The 16,670-nt window shown below is 42.3% G+C and overlaps 1 protein-coding gene and 1 pseudogene across 1 annotated transcript; both read left to right on the forward strand.

Annotated features, from left to right (window-relative positions):
* Positions 1–6,563: 6,563 nt before the first annotated feature.
* LOC127032474 (olfactory receptor 6M1-like) lies at positions 6,564–7,806 on the forward strand. Its single transcript, XM_050919780.1, has one exon. The coding sequence runs from the start codon at positions 6,564–6,566 to the stop codon at positions 7,653–7,655; it is 1,092 nt and encodes a 363-aa protein (XP_050775737.1). The 3' UTR covers positions 7,656–7,806.
* A 5,087-nt stretch (positions 7,807–12,893) lies between these two features.
* LOC127032594 (olfactory receptor 6M1-like) lies at positions 12,894–14,369 on the forward strand (annotated as a pseudogene).
* Positions 14,370–16,670: the final 2,301 nt, after the last annotated feature.

A 16,670-nucleotide genomic window follows, 5' to 3' on the forward strand; every position in this document is an offset into this window, starting at 1 on the left:
AGTGAAAAATATTTTGACAAGTTACAGAGTGGAGAAAGGAAAAGAATAAATGTGCGTCTGGGCTCAAAGTCACAAAAAGGGGCACAAGAGAATTCCAAATTTCCAAATATCCAAAAGTTTCAAAAAACAAACCACAACAACACCAAGAAAGGTGGAAATCATTTGCACAGGAAGATGTTGAGGCCAAGAATTGACTGAGACTAACCTCCAGACTATTTGCAGGGGTCAACGTTCAAGTTCCTGCTCTTCCAGAGTGAGAGGAAGAACTTCAAAGGGGGTCTCCCACATCCCAGGTGATAGCTCTAACCACCAGGCTACTGGCTGTTCTGGGATAGCTCTATCTCTTTCTTACAAGAAATTCCATCCTGGCCCTGAAAAACCTTCCCAAACTTCCCAATGAAATTGTCATTGAAACTGATATGCTTCTACAAAACATTTTGGTTTGGTGAAAAGCAATTTTTTAAAATGGAAAATGTTTTTTCTTGAATATTTTTTGATCAGCTCGATTAAGAATGGGCCTCAAATATAGGAGATCTAGTTCTTCCTCCTCCTTTCCCACTCTCTCCAACCAAGTGATTCTTAAGAGAACAATTTTCTCTGTAAGGTTCTCCACAGAGCCCCTTTTATCTCCTTGCTCCTCAAACTGTAGATGATTGGGTTTTACCAATGGTCATTACCACTGTGTAGAACAGAGAAAGGAACCTGTCCCTGTCCAGGGAGTAGCTGGATATGAGTTGTAAGTACATAACTCTAGCAGAGCACTAGACTAGCGCCATCTTGATGAGGTGAGAGGAACAGGTGGAGAAGGCTTAGACCTGCCCTCCACCAATGGCATCTTCTGGATGGTGCCTATGATACATGTAAAAGCAGCAAAGAGTCCTGTGGCACCTTATAGACTAACATGCATCCGACAAAGTGGGTATTCACCCATGAAAGCTCATGTTCCAATACTTCTGTTAGTCTATAAGGTGCCACAGGACTCTTTGCTGCTTTTACAGATCCAGACTAACACGGCAACCCCTCTGATACTATGATACATGTGTAAGACCCCACTTTGAAGAGCAAGGCCAGGACAGTGATGAGCGTGCTGCTAGCTAGGGTTGCGACCGTGTCTGGCGATGTTTTGAAGCAGACCAGCTTTAGCAGCAGAGGGAAGTCACAGAAGAAATGTTCAATCTCATTAGGCCCACAGAATGGCAAGATGAATATCCAAGCCATGTTTCCCAGTGGGATGAGGATGCCACACAGCCAGGAGATCAATGTCAGCCATACGCATGCCCCCTTCGTCATTCTGCATGTGTAGTGCAGTGGGTGGCATATTGCCAGGTAATGATTGTAGGACATGGAAGCAAACACTTGACTGTATCCAAGAAGAGGAGGAAATACATCTGTGTGGCACAGCCAGTGAAGGAGATAGATTTATCCTCTGAGAGTTGGCACTGCACAGCAACATGCCATATTCCCTTTGTGTGAGATATTCAAAAGCACCTAAGGGTACGTCTACACTGCAATAAAAAGTCTGCAACCCTGAGTCTCAATTGACTTGGGCTCATGGGCTTGGGCTGCAGGGTTACAAATAGCAGCATAGATGTTCCTGCATGGTGTGGAGCCCAGGCTCCGAGACTCTCCCCTTTTACCAGGTTTCAGAGCCCAGGCTCCAGCCCAAGTGGGAGCATCTGCACTGCAGTTTTATAGCCCCATGAGCCCAAGTCAGCTTACCCAGGACAGCCATGGCCATGCATGAGTTTTTATTGCAGTGCAGATGAACCCTAAGTCATCTAGGAGCAAGCATCCCATTCATGCTCTGGTACCTGTGAGAATCCCACCCTTACATGGTGAACAGCAAAGGGCTGTCAGATTCAGGGATTGTCCCATTACTCACACTCGGTGCTCTGGGGTCACTGAGAGGCTCAGTATGTCAGGGCAGTCTGGAAGGGTCACAGATAGTTAGTACAAATATACTGTGATGGGTTGGATCACAGAAATCCCCTTTGGGACTGCCACCAGGATTACCTAGCTATTTGGACTCTCTCCTCAGACCCTACACTACCAGCACTCCCAGCTATCTTTGAGACACCAACGACTTCCTGAGGAAACTACAATGCACTGCTGACCTTCCTGAAAACACCATCCTGGCCACCATGAATATAGAAGCGCTTTACATCAATATTCCACATGAGGATGGACTACAAACTGTCAGGAACAGTATCCCTGATGAGGCCACAGCACACTGGTGACTGAGTTTTGTTACTTTGTCCTCACCACAACCATTTCAGATCTGGGGACAACTTATACCTTCAAGTCAGCAGCAGTGCTATAGGTTACCACATGGCCCTACAGTATGACAACATTTTTATGGCTGACATAGATCAACGCTTCCTCAGCTCTTGCCCCTAGCGCCCCTCCTCTACTTAAACTACATTGATGACATCTTCATCATATGGACCCACAGAAAGGAGGCTCTTGAAGAATTCCTCCTGGATTTCAACAATTTCCACCCCATCATCAACCTCAGCCTGGACCAGTCCACACAAGAGATCCACTTCCTGGACACTACAGTGCAAACAAGCAATGGTCACATAAACACTACCCTATACCAGAAACCTACTGATCACTATACTTACCTACATGGCTCCAGCTTTCATCCAGGACACATCACACGATCCATTGTCTACAGCCAAGCCCTAAGATACAACTGAATTTGCTGCAATCCCTCAGACAGAGACAAACACCTACAAGATCTTTATCAAGCATTCTTAAAACTACAATACCCACCTGGGGAAGTGAGGAAACAGATTGACAGAACTAGACAGGTACCCAGAAATAACCTACTACAGGACAGGCTCAACAAAGAATTTAACAGAACACCACTGGCCATCATGTACAGCCCCTAGTTAAAACCGCTCCAGCGCATTATCAACGATCTACCACCAGGGCCGGCTCCAGCGTTTTTACCTTCTTTGTCTCCATATCTACTCTAGCAACACCATTAGAGGACCCAAACCAACATTTGCAAGGTGAGAGGAGGCACTTTGCAACGTAGAATGGTTGCACCTCAATACATCAGGAGTGATGGGTAGCTTGTTTGTACCTGTGTATAAGAATGCATCTCTGGGGTGGTATCTTTGTGCCTAGGAGGCAGTGGAGTGTCCTGCCACTAACTGAGCTGTGTCCATTATCAGGGAGCACATATGTACTAGCAGAACTGAAGACATCTGATCTCAGGAGCTAGAGACTGTGTTTCGTTTGACAATAAACCTGGCCGGATGCCTTCATACCTTATTGGAATCTGTGGTCATTGGGAGTTCTCTCGAGGTCTGCTGTGTCAGCAACCTGCGCAGAGCCAGGGCAGCAAACGGAGGGAACACATGCACGCAGCCAACTGTTATCAACATTGGATAGAGCAGAGCACCACACTGGTGGCATCTGACAACACAAATAACTGTGCAGTGCAGTCAGTTATACGATAAACTACCTCCAGGGAAAAATTCCTCCTAACCTCCAAGTAAGAGTAACTTCCAAACAAACTGGGTCATTTAACCATTGAGATTGTTAACAACTATGGTATGATCCTGCACCATTCAAGTCAACAGGAGTTTTCCCATTGACTTGAGTAGGAGCAGAATCAACATCTCTGTGCCAGCCCTGCCTAGTTGGATGTCTGAGGCCCTCATTTTTAAAAGTGACTAGTGGTTTTTGGTGTTTTGGTTTATGGATTATTTATTTATTGTGTCCAACTTGAGACACACTGAAGGGGCTGGATGTTCAAAAAGGGTGGAGCACCCACCCTCTTCAAATTATGTTCCTATAAGGTGAAAAAGTGGGTCATGAAAGATAAGCATTAGAACTTATTTTCTGCAAGATCCAGTTGCAAAGTTGAGACTGAACCTGGGTAAACAGTGCTCTTCACTTATTCTGATTACTTCAGAAGCTGATGACATAAGGCACTTCAGGAAAAGTTGGTGGACTGTCTTCCCCAAAACTTTCAGCAACTAATTAGTTCCAAGACTTCCCCAATTCATGATATTTTGTTTGTGTAGATGCCTCAAAGGGACACAGCTTGTCTCTTTGTCATTAAAACCTTTGTTTTTTGGTAATTAAAAGTTCTGGGAATAAAGTTAAGGAAAGTTCATTTAGTTTGTTACTGGTTTTGAAGCTGGGAATTAACCTCTGGTAACTTGCTTCTGTGACAGAAGATTAGAAGCTGCTGACATTTCTTTTCTTTTCTTTTCTTTTCTTTTCTTTTCTTTTCTTTTCTTTTCCAGTGTGCCAGCATTGAGATGATTGGGCTTTTAGGCCAAGATTTTCTGAAATGGCTAATAACTTTGGATATTAGAGTGCCCAACTTGAGACACCTGATTTTTAAGGACAGACGTCTAGCACTTTCTTAAAAGCAGCCTCCATTTAAGGCATCTCAATGTGGGCTGCCAGATATTGAGGCATCCAGAATCTCTAGTCAGTTTGGAAAATCTTTGCCCCTAATTTTTTTTTTGGTGACCTCTTTTCTTGTCCAGCTAAAGAAGACTATTCCATAAATCCAGCTCTCCTGTTCCATGCCCCATATACCAAATGCCTTCCAAGACCAATTCAAAGACAGGGTCTAGCATTGACAGAAGCTGTAGAAATACAGTAAGATTCTGACAGGTCAGCAATGGACCAGATCTTCAGCTGGTGTCAGATCTTCAGCTGGTGTAGATCAATCAAGGCCCAATGATTTCCATTGAGCTCTGCTGATTAACACCAGCTGTGGATTGCATCCACTGACTTTAATGTCAAGTTACACTAGCTGAGGATCTGTCCTATTTACTTCAGTGAGGGGACAACTGATTATCATTTGGTGGGGATCTGGCCCATTGACTTTGATGGAGCTTTGCCAAGTTATCCCATCTGAAGATCTGACTCATTAACCATCTATTGTCCAATATATCCAGCGCACTTTGTGCCTTTGGTGCATTATGAAATCTGTGCCAGAAGCAGCTGGGTAACATGTACCTATTGATTTACTTGCCTTAATCTGGGACCTTTTCCATCACTTCCTGATTTAGGATAGGGGCAAAATTTAGATGGGGCACCAACAATGAACATCATAACTGTAGGAAATAGCATGTGTGATGGTGACTCAGCCACTACTTACTCACATGCCCTGGTGCAGCACTGGGGCGGGGTTGTGTTTCTGGAGCAGTGTGCATGACTCAGTACATGCTTTCCCCTCACAGTCATGCTGATCCCAGTACTCCAGCATGGTGCTGGGGGGTGCCTTTTTGCAAGGAATGGTGTGGGGTTCAATAGATGATGCTCTCCCCTTACAGTCAGTGCTGACCTCAATGCCCCTTCATGGTGCTAGGGGGAATTGTGCTCCAGGGAGCAGACTGGGATGCTCTCATCACCAAAGCTAGTGCTGAGCACAATTCAAGAAAGGGCTGTGTTTACAGAGTGGTGTTGTCCCAAAGACATTAGCCTATCTGAATTGAATTTAGATGCTGCAGGTATATGGTTCCCTAGGTACCCAGCAGTATGAATTTAAATAACCACCTTCACTCCCTGTTTGTGATATTCCATGAATGGAGGTGAACACTTTGGATGTAACAAAGGTAAGGCACTAGGAATCAAGAGGAAAATATAAATAACAAAGGGGCACTTTTCCCCCTGCGTGTGTATACAGAATCTTGGGAGATAGAAAGATGGGAGACAAACTTGGGATTCACAGAGACAGAGACAGATTTCCATGGGAGTCAGAAGCCAAGGCCTCAACCACATTACACCTATGGCGTAAGGTAAAACTTTCCAAAATTTGTTTCTATGCATGATTTTTTAAAGAGCATTGAAGAGTGAATGGGATTGAAATGAATAATTCTATCTGTCTCTAACTCCCTCCCTCAGTCCCTCTGTCTATCTATCCCCATGCACACTCATCTATGTATGTGTGTTTCTGTCTGATTATTCATGTGTGTATAGATACTTTTGGATATCTATGTACCAATCTATCTGTCAAAACTGATACTGCATAAAATATGTCTGATACTAAAAGAAACGTCATGTATCAGACAGGTAGCCGTGTTAGTCTGGATCTGTAAAAGCATCAAAGAGTCCTGTGGCACCTTATAGACTAACAGACATATTAGAGCATGAGCTTTTGTGGGTGAATACCCATTTCGACAGATGCATGCCAGGAAAGCTCATGCTACAATACGTCTGTTATTCTATAAGCTGCCACAGGACTCTTTGGTGCTTTTCCTAATAGAAACATATCTTGTCTTTTAGATCTTTCTTTCATTGTGCTAAACTGGGAAGCAGTTATGTGGCCACCATAGGACCCCTTGAGAGGTTGATTGCATTGTTGGTTTTCTGATCCCACCCACAGAGAGACTAGCAAAAAGGCTTAGAATGAAGGTTTATGTTCAATTGAACCTCGTAAATACTAATAATTTTTCTCCAGTTGTGAGTAATAGAATGGAAAAACTTAAATGGGAATTTTAAAATAGAAAATATTTTGTTTCCAGAAAATCTATATTTTTGAAAATGTCAAGATTTTGTCAACTTTTTGAAGTGTCTTAAAAAGTTTTATGAGCTGTGTAACTGGCCAGAAAAACCCTAGAAACAATTATTTAGTTTGTTTGTGTTCTCATTATTATTTTATCTTATTTAAATCAATTTGTCAAAAACTTGACATTCGGGCTTTTTCATCTTCCTCTATTCTGCAGGCGAAAGCTGAAATAAGAACGAACAATCAGAGCAATGTGGTGATGGAGTTTGTGCTTCTGGGCTTCTCACTGTCACAGCCCATGGAGCTCCTGGTTTTCATGCTGCTACTGGCCATCTTTGCCTTGACTCTAATGGGGAACATGGCCATCATCACCGTTGTGTATGTGGATCTCCGCCTCCACACTCCCATGTACTTCTTCCTCTGCAACCTCTCCCTCTTGGAGATACTCTTTGTCCTCTCCATCACTCCAAAGATGCTGGAGAACCTGCTCTCCCAGGCCAAAGCCATCTCCTTCTGGGGCTGCATCACCCAGTGTTACTTCTCCTTCTTCCTGGGCACTGCGGATTTCATCCTCATCGCCGTCATGTCCTTCGACTGCTACGTTGCCATCTGCCACCCGCTCCACTACCCTGTCATCATGAGTGGGCTTGTCTGTGTCTTCCTGGTCATGGGTTGTTGGTTGTTTGGGTTTCTCTCTCCCCTTTGCCCACTTATTTTGCTGTGCCAGCTTCCTTTCTGTGGCCCCAATGTGATAAACCATTTCTTCTGTGACTATGCCCCACTAGTGAAGCTAACCTGCGTCGACACACACTTCCTCCTCATGATCGAGTATGTCCTTTCCTCAATGGTTCTGCTCACATCCTTGTCTTTTACTGCAGTGTCCTATCTTTACATCATTGCCACAGTCTTGCACATCCCCTCAGCCACATCGAGGCGAAAAGCCTTTTCCACCTGCACCTCCCACATCATGGTAGCCTCTATCTTCTACGGCAGTGCCATCTTCCTGTATGCTAGGCCCAGTCAGGGCCGCTCCCTGGACTTCCAGAAGGTGGTAGCTGTGTTCAACGTCATAGTGAGCCCTTTATTGAATCCTTTCATTTACGCCTTAAGGAACGAGAAGGTCAAAGAGGCCCTCAAGGAATACTTGACTAGAAAGAGCTCTGTTCTGTAACCAGAGCCTTGATACACATACATCTTCATCTCAATAATGAATTGCTGCTTTTATCTATTGAGTGTCATTGTTATTTGGTGGGGTGGAAGCTTGACTTAGGCTCAGGATTCCTGGGTTCTATTCCTGGGCCTGCTGTATGACCTTAGCAGAGTCTGTTTCCCCCCCACACACACACCCTTTTTTCATTTAGGTTGGGATTTTCCAAACATCTAAGTAATTTAAAAGCTCAAATCCCAACTCCTCAATCAATCCATTGCTTTTGACATCCCCACTCTTAGACTATAAGCTCTTCAGGGCAAGAATTGTCTCCTGTCACCATCTGTTTATACAGTGCCTAGCACAATGGGGTCCCAATCTCTGTTTACAGGCACTCATGTAGAATAAATAAAAAGAGTTCCTGGGAATTACAAAGGGGTTTAAGAGAGTTAGACACCCACCGTCTATTGATTTGCAATGAGATTTGATGGTGAGGGGCCATTGATTTCAGTGGGTGCTAAGAATTTAGATGCTTTTGAAAATCCCACTGCCTAAATACCTTTGAAAATATGGCCCTTGGTGCCTAACTCTCAATGATTTCAATGGAAGATAGGCAACTAGGCACTTTTCAAAATCCCAATAAGCGTCCATCTGCATGTTTAGGTGCCTAAATAGCATTGAAAATCCAGCCCAACTCTTAGGCTCCATTGTAAATCCCAAATACTCAGTGTCTCAGTATTAATAGTCAGAATGAGCTCTTCCTCATAGATTCATAGATTCTAAAAGGACCATTATAATGATCTTGTCTGACTTCCTGTATAACACAGGTCATAGCACTTCTCCACAATAATTCCTAAACCAGATCTTTTAGGAAAATATTCAATCATGATTAAAAATGGTCAGTGATGGAGAATCCATCACGACCCTTCGTAAATTGTTCCAATGGTTAATTACTGTCCCCATTTATAATTTATATCTTATTTCCAGTCTGAGTTTGTCTAGCTTCAACTTCCAGCCATTTGACCATGTTATACCTTCCTCCCATAGATTGGAGAGCCCATTATTAAATATTTGTTTCCCATGTAGCTACTTATAGACTGTGATCAAGTCACCCCTTAACCTTCTTTTTGTTAAACTAAATAGATTGAACTCCTTGAGTCTATCACTATAAGGCTTTTTTTCTAGTAGTTTTTAATCATTCTTGTGACTCTTCTCTGAATCCTCTCCAACTTAGCAGCATCTGTATTAAATTCTGGGCACCAGAACTGGACACAATATTCCAACTTCAGTCGCATCAGCACCAAATACAGAGGTAAAATAGCCTCTCTTCTCCTACTCGAGATTCTCCTGTCTGTGCATCCCAGGATCACATTAGCCCTTTTGGCCACAGCGTCACACTAGGAATTCACGTTCAGCTGATTATCCACCATTATCCATTATTCACGTGAGTAAGAGTGTCCCAGATCCGCCTGATATGATTCCAACACCTTCCTCTGAAGCATGTGACACTGGCCACTGTCAGAGAGAGAATACTGAGCTGGATCTAAGTCTTTGTAACAATTCCTATGTGGGTATGAGGCTGCAGTTGCATTGAAGCAACGGCTGAATCTTTTAAAAATCACAAAAGTTCCCAAGGTTTTGGAGCAAACCCCTCAAACATCTGTGTCACTTTGGGCATCAGTCACTTTGGTTTTGACGTCTCTGAATTTAATTATTTTTAACCTCTCTTTCAGCAAAATACTTTGCTATTTTGATCTTTTCATCCTGATTCAGGGCAAAACCCAACAGTTGAAAAATTAGAATTTCCTATGGGATGGAAACTCCATTCTCCGGCCAGCTCTAGTAAAGATGTATTGGCCTGTTCAATGCCCTATGTGAAAATGAGGATGCATTTTCAAAGGAACCTAAGGGAGTGTGTTACATAGATCCCAACGATATTCAAAGGGAGTTGGTGGTGGATTTTCAAAAAAGCTTAGCAGGATTTAGCCATTGTTTTAACACAGTCTACAGCCTCATACCAATATTCGAATTGTGCCCACAATTCAAGAAGAATGTTGCTAAATTGGAGAGGGTTCAGAGAAGAACCATGAGAATGATTAAAGGATGAGAAAAACATGCCTTATAGCAGAGGTGGGCAAACTACGGTTCCCGGACCACATCCCGCCTGTGGGACCATCCTGCCTGGCCCTTGAGCTCCCGGCCAGTGAGGCTAGCCTCTCCCCCCATCCCACATTGTTCCCCCTCCCATGCAGCCACGCTGCCACTCGGACAGCATTCTGGGTGGTGGGATTGCATGCTCCTGCCGAGCAGCATGGCAGCGTGTCTGGATCCGGCCTGGTGGCGTAGCTGCCAGACATGCTGCTCTGAGCGGCATGGTAAGGGAGGTGGGTCCGGGGGGTTGGATAAATGGTGGGGGCGCCAGGGGGCAGTCAGGGGACAGGGAGAAGAGTGTAATTGGATGGGGTGGAGGTTCTGGTGGGCGGTCAGGGGATGGGGGAGTTGGATAAGTGTCGGAGTCACGCGGGGCCTGTCAGGGGGTGGGGGTGTGGAGAGGGGTCAGAGCAGTCAGGGGACTGGAAGCGAGGGGGTTGGCTAGGGGGTGGGGTTCTGAGGTGGTTAGGGGCGAGGGGACCCAGGAGGGGGCAGTAAAGGGACAAGTGGGGGTTGGATGGATGGGAGTTCTGAGGGGGGCAGTCAGGGGGTGGGAAGTGGTGGAGTCACATATGGGGCAGGGGGCAGGCCATTTGGGGAGGCACAGCCTTCTCTACCTGGCCCTCCATACAGTTTTGCAACCCCAATGTGGCCCTTGGGCCAAAAATTTTTTCCCGCCCTGCCTTATCGTGATAGAGTCAAAGAGCTCTATCTATATAACTTAACCAAGAGACGGATAAGGGATGGCTTGAATACAATCTATAAGTACCTACATGGTACATGTAGCAGAGAAAGGTCTTTAATGATTCAATGGCTAGAAGTTGAAGCTAGACAAATTCAAACTGAAAATAAGGCTTGAATTTTTAACAACAAAAGTAATTAACCAATAGAACAATTTACCAAGGTTCATAGTGGATTCTCCATGACAGACAATTTTTAAATCAAGACTGGGTGTTTTTCCAAAAGATCAGCTCTAGGAATTATGTTGGGGAAGTTCTATGGCCTGTGTTATAAATGAGGTCAGACTTGATGATCACAATGGTCCCTTCTGGCCTTGGAATCTGTGAAAAAGAACCCAAGACATTTTTGAAACTATTAATGAGTCACATTTTTAAAATGTTTAGACACCTAGTGCAATTTTTGAAAAGCAAGTAGGTACCTAAAGCCCATTGAAATCAATGGGAGTTGGACACTTAGTTGCCATTGAAAATCCAACCAGGACACTAAATAGCTTTTAGTGTATCCCAGTTCTTGAAATCATCTCTCGTGAACGACTTCAGCAGAGCTACATCAACGGTTAATATGGACCTTTTAAACAATCCTTTATTCAAATTAAAATTAAAAGAAAAAAGTTTCAGGTGAGAGAAATTTAAAGAAAGATCAAATATAAAAGGCCCACAAGGATCATCAAAAGCATAATTTGTAGGAAACTTTAGTTTAGTCAATGCCCCTTAATGGTGACCTACAGCCCCTTATCCCAGCTCTGCCAGTGTCCCTGCATACCAACCCAGAGTCCACTACAGTCCCAGTTCTGGGCTTTCCCCACACATTTGCCAATGCTCTTCAGTCCCAACCCATAATAAAATTGATTACATTCACTAATCATTTTTAATCAGTTTGTAATCCTGAAATAGAAGATGTAGAAATGTAAAATGAAGTTTCTCAATAAAGACAATCCAATAATAATAACAAGAACATTCCATTTTATTCTGCTCTTGGATGATTTCTCTACATTTAGACCTCTGAGAATCTGTCTGTGACATATTCATCTGTAGGGATCGTGGTTATTTTTACCTGCAAACACTGACTTGAACACACAAGCTCAATATCTATTAGTTTCTGGCCATGGAAGCAGAGTTTTTCTGTAACAGACACACTAATGCTGAGTAGATCTCTCCCTCTGTTTCTATCCTGTCTCTATCTCTCTCTTTCCTAGCCTATCTATCTATCTATCTATCACAAGGAAACCATCAAAAATATCCAACACTACCCTGCTAATATTGCAAAGTATGTGGAGTGCTATTCTCATGTCTGTAGGAACATAGGAATTGCCAGGCTGGAAGAGGCAATAATTCTGCATAGCCCAGTTTCCTGTCTCTAGCAGTGGACAGCATCAGCTGCTTCAGAAGAAAGTGCAAGAAACCCCGAACTTGGAGATTATGGACTAACCTTCCATAGGGTATGTATCTCCCTTACTTCCTTCAGGTAGGGGTTATTTCATACCCTGAAGCACAAGTATTTATGGCTGAGAATCTGATAGATAGATAGATAGATATCATGGTGTAATGACCATTCCTTTTATTTAGAGGGCTGTGTATAGTTACACTTGGTTATCACAAAGACCACAATATATTAATGCTCTCCTTCCCAAACTCTCCAATCCTTCTTGGTCTTAAGGATTTCTGTCTTGTGTGACAGACCACACTGGCACAGGACATCTGTGTCCATGCCTTTGACTGACACCTGGAGAGGGGGTTGAATGTGCAGAAACTCCCTATACTTTAGCACCTCTTCTAGGAGGTTGATGATTTCTCATCTCATTGGTGCTGCCTGCATGAATATACCTGTATAATAGTCACCTTCTTAAAAGTGAATCTTGGACAACTGTTAAAAACAATACCTTCTCTCACTAGGTCCTGTCCATCCTAACAACCCTTCATTGTTTCACAGAGTAGAATTCTCCCCTGGACATCTTTTTTTCAAGTCTTTGCTTTCAGGTCAGCCTCCGAGTGTTCTAGTTCATTCATTCTGATATCTAGGTGAGTCTACTTCAACATTTCCACAAAGGGATGTTATATGGAAGAAATGCAACAGTCTTGGCTCTCTAGGCATTGTGGTAACCTTCCAGATATATGCCATATTTCCCCCTAAGCATAACTCCCTCTTTCTCATCCTCTCGCTCTTATCTATAGTAGACAAGCTTCATTCATTTCTTTCTTTGTAGAATTCTGAAACATGTGGATGAAAGAGGTGAAATATTAGCCTATTTAATTTTTGACAGTACTGAATTTGAATTCATTTTCTTCCCAGCCTACTTGAAACAGCAGATCTGACATGCTGATGGGCAACCACAGCACCCAGGTCAATAAGTTCATCCTGTTGGGTTTTTCTGTAATCTGGGAGCTGGAGATCATCTTCTTCATGGTGCTGCTGTAGATTACTAAATCTACATAGTGACAATCACTGGGAATGTGGTCATCATCACACACACCGGGGCTGACCACCACCTCCATAGTCCCATGTACTATTTCCTCTCCAACCTCTCCTTCCTTGACATCATGGTTGCAACATCCATTGCCTCAAAGATGATGAGAGACTTCCTTTCACAGCAAAAGACCATCTCAGTCTCTGGTTGCATTGCTCAGTGCTACTTCTACTTCTTTTTCGTCACCACTGAATTTATCCTCTTGGCCGTCATGTCAGTGGACTGCTACGTGGCCATCTGCACCCCACTGAGCTACTCCACCATCACGAGCCAAAGGATGTCTGTTCAACTGGTGGTGGTGTCTTGGGTTGGAGGCTTCTTTTCTGTCCTCTCCCCCATCATCATCATCTCCCAGATGCCCTTCTGTGGCCCTCACATCATTGACCACTTCTTCTGTGACACTGAGCCATTGATCAAGCTCTCCTGTGCCGACACCAGCCTGCTAGAGCTTACAGAGTTTTCCCTTTCCTCCGTGGTACTGCTGAGCTTGCTCATGCTCACTGTGGTGTCTTACCTATACATCATTGCCACTATCCTCCGCATCCCCTCCACCACAGGTAGGAAAAAGACCTCCACCTGTTCCTCCCATATCACAGTGGCCTCCATTTCTATGACAGTGCCATCTTCATGTATTTGGTGCCCAACGAAGGCTTCTCCTTCGACCTCAAGAAAGTGGTGACTCTACAGACTGCCATTGTCACCCACTTGTTGAACCCTTTCATCTACACCCTGAGGAACCAGATGGTCAAGGAGGTGCTGAGGAACATTGTGTCCTATTTTCTGAGTGGCGAGAAGAGCTTCAGGATGAATTGTAATTAGAATTGTGGCAGGACATTTGCGGGAGCTGGGAGAACGCTACAGAGTTAACCCTGACCCATAGCACTGATCATAGCCAGTCTTCAACACAGTGTGAGAAAACTCAGGATTAATTGAGAATACAATTTAAGGCATAAAATTTGTGGGAGTTCAGGCTAGACTAAGGAACTGACTCTAACTCTAAAACCAAATCCTAACACATAACTCTAACCTTTAATTTTTCTATAATACCTAATCAATAACTCTTATCTTGACCCCAACTCTTTACCTTTACCTTACTTTTAACCCTAACATTAACTGTTCATTTTAGCCCTCATCCCAATCCTTTATCCTAATTAATAACCCTTACCTTGATAACTCTCCCTTAACTTTTACCCCTAACTTAACCCTTTCACCCTAACTCTTAACTCCTAATTCTAACTCTAATCTCAACCCTATATTCTCATCTAAATCCTACCCCATCCCAAAGGTTTAACTCAAACTATAACCTTAACACTAAGTCTGATATTAACCATAACCCTCACCCTAACTGTGACCCTAAACCCACTTCTTGAATAGCATGAAGAATCTCAGGGTGAAATGTAAATATTGTTTCAGGCAGAGCATTCACTGGACTCTGACCAAGATTATGGAACTAACCTGTCCTTTAAATCTAACTCTAACCCTCAGTGCTAGCCCTAACTCTGATCCTAACATTAATCAATAACCCATGTGAAGTCAACTGGCAACAGTGAAGAAAATATCACTTTGTCTACCTCTTGCCAGCAGATAAGGAAGAGAAAGAGAATATTGTCAAACGCTTTGCGGCAGATGAAACTTGTCATTCTCTCCATTTAACTTTCTTTCTTTCTTTCTTTTTCTTGACCCACTGCATTTCTCAGTGTGTATTAATTACAAGCATAGGGCCAGGTCTGAAACTAGTGTAAATTGACCTCACTCCACTAATTTAATGGTGCTCCAGTGAATCATATCTGTTAAGAATCTGGCCTCTATGCTGATTTTAAATTAAAAAAACAACAACATGATATATAAAACATATGGTATTGCAGAACTATATTAACAGGTCGGTATCAAACCAGATGTTAGCCTATTTCACCCCCACTTTATCATCAGATTAACTGTAGTTTTCCTAATGAAACTTGCAGTGTTCACATTTCTGTAAATGATTCTGATTAAACCACAAATACTTTGTGATGACTGGAACAGATCAGGAGGGCAGTCTCTCAGCTCCTGTACATTGGAGCAGCTCTGTTGACTTCACTGGTGATCTGCCAATGTCTGCCAACTGGCCTCACATTTCCAATTACTTAGTACTGCACATTATGCTACCAACACAATATCCATTTCTTTGTGAAGGTTTTGTTCATCTCTCAGTTACTGCACAGATATGTTTGAATGGGAGAGTATGTATTTGATATTGTAATAATAATATTTAGGAGCAATACTGGTTCTATATGAGCACATAAACACTTCCATCAACCTAGATCGAGGTTCCCTTCATCTAGACACTTTACAAACAGGTAGTAAGAGATACTTCCTGCCCTATAGAACTTAAATTTAAGTAAGCAAGAGACACACCTTTGGGGAGAAAGGAGTATAATCTTGTGCTGCTAAAACTCAGTGAGATTAAAGCTGGAAGTTTCAGAGGGACTTCAGTGCCCATATCCTACTGAAAATGAATGGGATTTTGGCACAGAATATATCCTATGTAACCATAGCCAACAGAGACAGAATAGCTGCTTGGAAGTTGGGATTTCTGGGATCTGTTCCTGGAGGTCATAGGAGAGTGAGGTATATTGGGTTAGAGCATGGGAATAGGTAGATAGATATGGAAAGAGAGGGATGTGCTGAATATGTTGTTTTTCACAAGAGTCCTGAAGCCAATTACTGATCACCTATGCTTGTTAGGATAACAACTCCTCTATATAAAGATAACAAGACCATCACAAACAAAACTTTTTGATGGAAATATCCATTTTTTAATCAAAAATTGCCTTTGATGACAGTTTTCTTGAAGAATTTCATACACTTTGCAGATTTTTATTACTGAAAATCTTATCAAACTGGTTATTTATATTTTTGTTTACCAAAAAATGAAAACATTTTTGATTGTTTTTTAATCTACAACTATTTGCACAAATGGAAAATGGGCTAATTTCAAACACAGAAATAAAAACAAAATTAGCATTTCTTATTTTTTTCAAAAACCAGTGTTCATTTTTCATCATCTCTAATAAACATTTCAACAATGTCAACATTTTTGGGGGGAAAAATCCATTTTTGAGTAAAGGCAGTGTATTTTATTAAATGTAATAAAGCTTACAAAATGAAATTTTAGAATCTGCAAAATGGATTTAATAAACGGTTTCCATAAGAAATTAATTAATTGATCTTTAGAAGGATATGAAAATACAAGAATTAATTGTTTACCATTATAGCTGGACAAAAAATGTATTTTTCCTTTTTTCAAAAAAAAAAGATTTTTTTTATAGAAACTCAAATGTTGCAAAAATCCTGAAAAAAATGTTCAAAAGATTTTTTTTTTGCCCGATGTTTTAACCAGCCCTATTTACAGTAGTTTCACTCCACAATTCCAGAATTTGGACCTTCATGTATTTATTTGTATCTACTATATATGCAGAATTAGTTAAATACAAATATGATGCCCAACTCCTACATCACACACTCCATCACATTTTATATCATAACAAGGGGAAAAATCCCTGAATGATCTCAGAGTTTTTAGGTGGCCTCTTCTTCCACTGTATATTGTGTAAATACATTTTCCTAATAAATGTTATTGTTTAATAATTTTTTTGACTATCCCAAATGAGATCACAGCCTCCACTGTGCTGAGCAATAACAAG

Source organism: Gopherus flavomarginatus, chromosome 12, assembly GCF_025201925.1.
Source record: "Gopherus flavomarginatus isolate rGopFla2 chromosome 12, rGopFla2.mat.asm, whole genome shotgun sequence".
In the NCBI taxonomy this organism is placed as follows: Eukaryota; Metazoa; Chordata; order Testudines; family Testudinidae; genus Gopherus; species Gopherus flavomarginatus.